This window comes from Otolemur garnettii, unplaced genomic scaffold, assembly GCF_000181295.1.
Source record: "Otolemur garnettii isolate 467f Iridium unplaced genomic scaffold, OtoGar3 scaffold00146, whole genome shotgun sequence".
NCBI lineage: Eukaryota > Metazoa > Chordata > Mammalia > Primates > Galagidae > Otolemur > Otolemur garnettii.
In genome coordinates this window covers 1,097,536-1,104,346 of record NW_003852541.1, presented here as the reverse complement: position 1 = coordinate 1,104,346, position 6,811 = coordinate 1,097,536, and the positions used below count along the sequence as shown (strand labels likewise).

The 6,811-nt window shown below is 50.9% G+C and overlaps 1 protein-coding gene across 1 annotated transcript in view; it reads right to left on the bottom strand.

Annotated features, from left to right (window-relative positions):
- Positions 1-6,811, bottom strand: part of SORCS2 (sortilin related VPS10 domain containing receptor 2) — a gene marked incomplete at its 5' end in the record, with an annotated part of 551,249 nt that overhangs the window by 86,437 nt on the left and 458,001 nt on the right. The window contains one exon of the mRNA XM_012810961.1: positions 5,132-5,296. Within this exon, the coding sequence (XP_012666415.1) occupies positions 5,132-5,296 (165 nt within the window). The remainder of the gene's footprint in view (positions 1-5,131; positions 5,297-6,811) is intronic.

The window sequence follows — 6,811 nt, the reverse complement described above, 5'->3', positions numbered from 1 at the left end:
TGTCAGTCTGCCGTGGCCTCATGGTTACTGAAGGTGCTGTCAGTCTGCCGTGGTCTCATGGTTACTGAAGGTGCTGTCAGTCTGCCATGGCCTCATGGTTATTAAAGGGGATGTCAGTCTGCCATGGTCTCATGGTTATTGAAGGTGATGTCAGTCTGCCGTGGTCTCATGGTTACTGAAGGCGATGTCAGTCTGCTGTGGCCTCGTGGTTATTGAAGGTGCTGTCAGTCTGCTGTGGGCTTTGGTGACAGTTGGACAAGGTTGTGGGATTCTGTTCTTTCCTCCCTTGCTCCAAGGCATCCCGTCATACTGCGGAGGCTGGAAAGCTAAAATCCAACATTTCTCAGACTCCCTTGCAGCTAGAGTTCCAGGTTGGGTGGATGCACTTGCGGCCGGTATGGAAAGTGGAAGTGAAGCAGAGGCCATTTCCTGCTCTCTAGGGCCATTTGTACGGCCAGCAAGGTCACAAGGACATGATACTGTATCAACCCTCCCTCTAGCTCTGGAGGGTGGAGAAGCAGTGATGGAGCTGACCTTACATCCCAGTGCCCACTCACTGGCTTTGTAGATGTTGTCAGGCAGTGGGGGCTGCAGCCTTGGTGACTTCAGCCACACCAACCATGTGTTGTTAACCTCAGTTAAGTCCAGTATGTTCCTGGTGCCCCACTTTCCTGATGGGCAGAGGCAGAAGGTCTCTGGTTGGTCATTGTTGAGAGGCATATTTGGCTTCTGAGAGGCATAATTGGGCCTGAAACCCTCTCTCTTGATCCACCAATAATTTGGAAAGCACCAATCCTTCATGTTAAATCCCTTTTCTGCTGAAAATATCCAGAGTGGTATATGGTTCCTGTCCTGAGCACTGGCAGACACAAGTGCTTAGAGCAAAAATGAACACATGCTGAGGTGAAAGATTCCCACTGATCACAAAATTGTTCTATCACTCGAGAGAAGCTCAATTTCTTCTCAGTTCTGAAGTCTGAGGTCAGAGAAAGCTATAAACATGGTGTTGAAGCCCGCAGCCCTGCAGGCAGCTCCTGTGCCCACTGGAATGCACAGCATCCAACACGCAGTCTGCACCTCTGCTCACCCTGTCTTAGGAGGACTCTTCCCCTTCCCACACCCACCTGCTGCTATGATAGCACCTTTTACCTTTCTTTACATAGATAAATGCAAACATAGTTTTACTTAGGTAGAGGACTGTGAGAGTTTCTTTTTCTTTTTTTAATGTGGTCATCTTTATTACTCTGAAGTTGTATTAAAAAGTAAACATATTTGTTGAATCTGACTCATTCATTAAGCCCTTGTTCAAACACTCCTCCTCCAGGAAGTCTTCCCTGATTGCCTGTCCAAAGGTGTCTTTTCTCTCCTACTAAGTTTCTGGAAGGCAGTCCTGGCTTCAGATTGATTGTTCAGTGTTGGAAAGCAGAAAAGATTCTTGATGGGGAGTAAAATAAAACAAAATAAAATATATGAGTGAGTCTAAGACTTAGAAATACGTGCCTGGGGCTCTGCCAGCGAGCAGGTCTGAGGGCCAAGCATAGGGAAGACAGACTGGTGAGTTCTGTGTTAGTGGCCCCAGGGAGCTGGGGCACAAAGGGACTTCCAGGCTCTTTCTCCCATTACTCTCAGGAGCCCAATGCAGTTTGCTGAGCCTTGAAAGAAATGCTATTAGGCTCTCACTTGGGAGAGCTATCTAGGCTCCAAAGAAGGTGGCTTCAGAGTGCCCCAAATCATAATGAAGCATCAAGGAAGGATTGTGGAACAACTGGGCTGTTGGAGGCGAGGGGGATGGCCTGTTTGCCAGAGGCAGGGACAGGCATCGGGAGACAGGAGGAAGGGAAGGAAAGCGAGGCAGGTCTTTGGTTTGGTAGAAATCTGAAAATCCCTGTGGACAGAGTATTTGTGCCATCCTGTTGACACTCTGGGCTGGGCACGTGAGTGCACGTGATATTCTTCAGGTGCTGTGTGGTTTGTTCTGCCCCCCAAGCCTCTGTCCCCCATTCCGAGAAGAGCCTTCCCTTAGAATAGAGTCAGGTAGGGACCTGAACCCACAGTAGCCAGGAGTCATGTCCAGCCAATCCCAGAAAGCCCTGCAGAGCCAGGAACAAGAAACCATGCCTATTATTTTGGGGCCCTGGAGTTTGGGAGCTGTACATGATTCAATATTATTGCGGCAGGTACCTGCCTAATACACCAGATTTGTTGGAGTCAAAAGCTGGCACTGTTCCACCATACCACTCTGCTTCTTGGGAATTAGAGAGCTTTGAAAAAATGTACAGCCCCCCAAAAACTAAAGCCCTGTTGTCATTGTTATTAATGTCCTCAAATTCCTCATTCCTTTTACAACTGCAACTAAGCCTTTTTTCTCCCCTTTTTCTTTCCTTATAGCCACAGAAAAGAACCAAGGCAAATAACCAAGATTTCAGCTCCATTAATTTTTCAGAGCACCATAAATTAAAGAGCAATTGCAATGTAGTTAATTTCTGTGAGAAAATAAGTCTCTGTGATTGTGCTTTAGTCTAATTACATGGAAGGCTAAGTAGTGCTATTAATACCCAGAAGCACATGCTGTCCCCAAGGAAGGTGCCAGAGCAAAGAGACAGCCCATGAGGCTGGAGAGGTTCAGGGATGCACTAGCAAGGACCAGACCTTGGCAAGGAGGCCGGGTCCTGTCACTAGCTGGGGCTTGGTTCAGCCTGGAATCTCCATTTGTAGGCCTCTAACCTGGGTGATTCCTAGTGGCAGAAATTCATTTTTCATTTATTCATCTAACAAAATTGCCATCCATCCATCCACTCATGCATACATGCATGAATCCATCCATCCATCCATTTACTCATGTATGCATGCATGCATGCATCCATCCATGCATCCACCCATCCATCCATCCACTCATGCATCCATCCATCCATCCATGCATCCATCCATCCATCCACTCATGCATGCATCCATCCATCCATGCATCCATCCATCCATCCATCCATCCATCCACTCATGCATCCATCCACTCATCCATCCATCCATCCATCCATCCATCCATCCACTCATCCATCCATCCATCCACTCATGGATCCATCTGCCATCCACTCATGCATCCATCTGTCCATCCACTCATGCATCCATCCATCTACCATTTACTCATGCATCCATCTGTCCATCCACTCATGCATCCATTCACCCATCCATCCATCCATCTACTCATCCATCCATGCATCCATCCATCCATCCACCATCTATCTATCTTCTCACCCACCCACCCATCCACCCATTTGTCCATCCATCCATTCATCCATCCACTCATCCATGAATGCATGGATCATCCATTCTTCTATCTGTCCATTAAATTATCCATCTACCTATCCACTTATTCACCATCCATCCATCACCCACCATCCCCATCTATCTCCCCATCTCTCCAGTTCACCTATCCATCCAACCATCCAGTCTCAATCTGTCCTTCCAACAAATATTTTCATCCAGGTACTTAAGATTAAAATAGTTAAAAAAAAAAAAAACCCCAAACATGGACAATGTCCCTGCCCTAAAGGAGCTTACCCCATATGTATGTCTGGTACAGAAAATAATAAAACAATAGCAGAACTACATAGTTGCACACTGTCATCAGTGCTGGGAAGACTGTGGAACAGGGACCCAAGGTGGTCTGGGCAGGCACAGAGAAGGTTCCTGACATGGATGGCTCTCAATTGCCCTGAAGATCTATGCGGGCACTTTCCCCACCCTTCTCTGGCCCTGGGCCTGACTGTGTAGATAAATCCTCCCTCTCTGGTCCTAGGACTGACCTGTGTAGATGAATCCTCAGATTCCCTCCCTCTGGTTTCTGGTTGGATTCAGTTAAGGGTAGTGAGAGAAGGAGCCTGGTGGTTTCCTCCTGTGCCCTGACTGCTTGGCAGTCACAGCTTGGCAGCCTGCCACAGCTTGGCAGGCCTCAGTTGCTCTAGCTAGGCCCACGTCTCCCACTGGGACCTTTCCTGGACTATGGAGCCTCCTATTGGTCAAAGGTGGAAGGCTGAACAAGGCCTGTCAAGAGATATCCATGCCCTGATCCTTAGTACCTGTGGCCATGACCTTACAGGGCGAGAAAGGACTCTGCTGTTGTGATGGTTAAGATCTATTGATGTGAAGATTGTCCTGGAGTATCTGGATGGGCCCTAAATGCACCTGAATCCTTATGCAAGGAGGGGCAGGAGACTTCTCTCTCTCTTTCTCTCACTCACACACACACACTCATACACCCCACTATGAAGATGGAGCAGAGAGAGATCTGAAGGTGCTGCCCTGGCAGTTTGGAGTGATGCAGCCACAGCCCAAGGTCTGCTGGCATCTGCTGGAGACTGGAAAGCAAGAAGGATCCTTCTCTGGAGCCCCTGGAGGAAGAGGCCCTGCTGACATCTGACCCAGTGAAACTGATTGTGAATTTCTACCCTCCAGAACTGTGAGAGGATACATTTCTGTTACTCTAGGCCAATGAGCCTGTGGTCACTCACTGTCGCATCTACAGGAGACTAAGAAAGGCTGTTTCCCACTGTGTTAGCATCAGCGGCTTCTGTTGGCCACTCCCAGCCGTCAGGACCAGGACAGCCCCGCTCTGCACTGAGGCCAGCCCTGGGTGCTCTCCCACCCCTTTCTGGCCCCAGGGCTGCCCACACCTGGCCAAGTGCTTTCCGTTCCAGTCTCCACACCCACCCTATGGGCAGGGCCCTCCTGGACACAGCTCCCAGAGGAGAAGGTGCTGATTTGGGATCTGGAGAACAAGTCACGGTTCCTGGTGAGGTAGAAAAGTATCCCTGTCTGGGAACGGCCTGGTGGAATGTTATGGGTGTGGAGGGTGTGCTCCTCACCCTGTCCTCACACCTCTGTGTGCTGTGTGCCTCTCACTGCTGCCCCAGTCCCCATAGTCACACAGCCAAGAGGGTGCAATTCCTGATGGCCAACACATCACCTCACATGGGTCTCAAAGAGTAGGGTCATCATGGAGTCCAGTGCCCACAGCCCGGGGACCCTGCCCTAGGCCAGCCCAGGGCTCTGAGTCCCACTTGAATGAGGCTCTTTCAATGTGACATTAATCCCAGGGTGCCCCTGGGGGTCCAGTGTGCAGCCCTGCACCTCTTACCTTGCTGTCCTTGGTATAGGCCAGGACCTTGTCTTCTTCCTTGGGGTGGAAAATCAGAGTCTCCACAAAGAAGGGGATGAGCTGCTTCTGGAAGGTGGCGCCTTCATCGGTGCTGAGGAAGAGGCTCTGGTCACGGTCGCTGAGTGAAGAGCTCAGCAGGATGATCTGAAAGACAGAGGACATGAGGCTCACAGAGCCCTCCACACATAGTGGGGTGCAGAACAGGCTCAGCACCAACCACAGGCAGTCACTCACTCATTCATTCATGGAGTGCTTGGGAGCGGGACACTGTTAGGATGCTGAGGGTAGCCGTAAATACGAGGTTCAAAGTCTCTGCCATAACTGAGAAGCCATTCTGGAAGGGGGATGAGATGAGTGAGCATATCGGCAACTGTGTGTGAAATACAGTTTCAGGGATGACTGATGCCCAGAACCAGGCACAGCTGACTGGAGCAGCTGGAAGGAGGATGGCTGGGAGGAGGGAAGAGGGAAGGAGGGGAGAAGGGAGGAGGGAAGAGGGACAGAGGGAAGAAAAGAGGAAGATGGTAGGAGGAAGACAATGGGAGGAGAGAAGACTGGAGGAGGGAAGAGGTGGAGAGCAGCAGGCTGGGCGACTTCACGACAGGAGAAGGCAGAGCCAGGCAGGGCTGATCTGGGACCTCAGGGGCAGGAGCAAGGGGCTGACATGGGAGACAGAAGGGGTGAAGCCAGTGGGGCTGGAGAAGTGGCCAAGAGTCAGGTCTGAAGGCTGTGGAGGGGCTGAAGTGAATTAGATGGTGTCCCCAAAGGATGTGTCAATATCCCACCCACATGCCTGTGATTGTGACCTTATTTGAAAGAGGGACTTTGAAGATGGAGCTGAGGTCTGAGGATGAGGCCATCCTTGATCTGGGGAAGACCCTGGTGCCAATGACTGGGGTCCTTACAAGAAAGGCCATAGAGACTCAGATGGAAGGTACCACAGGGGCAAGGCAGAGACTGGAGAGACAGGAACGCAGCCATAAGTTGTGACTGCCATGGACTGCTGCAACCCCAGAAGCTGGATAAGGCACAGAACAGGTCGTCCTTTAAGCCTCAGAAGGAGCCAGCCCTGCTGACATCCCGGACTCCTCCAGACCATGAGAGCACAGATACCTGCTGTTTCCAGCTCCCAGTTTGTGGGCCTTTGTGATGGAAGCCAAGGGACGCACACAGCGCCAGGAGAGCTCTGCCAAGTGGGATCTTCTTAAGCAGGGAGGCAAGAGGCAGGGACAGAGGGGGTCTGGCTTGGATTTTCATAGCTCCCACTTGTACCAGTGGAGACAAAGGGGTCTGCACAGGAGCGGATCATTCAGGAGGCCACCACCTCATCCAGGCTGGATTTGGTGTCTTGGTCAGATTTCAGACACTGTATTGCTGTGTTTGGAATAACAGGAGACCCCGACGATTATGCATTGGCCCCAGACCATTTTGTTTTGAAATTGGCAGACAAGGTGCCCATAAAGAGAGAATGGACAGCTCCACCCCATGCGTCTGTTCCTGCAAAGGACACCTGTGGGCAAGTCACCACAGACCCCAGCTGTGCTCTACAGTGACATGTGGTAGACAGCTGTGTGGCCAGGCCAGGAAGTCACCACAGACCCCGGCTGTGCTCCACAGTGACATGTGGCGGGCAGCTGTGTGGCCAGGCCAGGAAGTCAC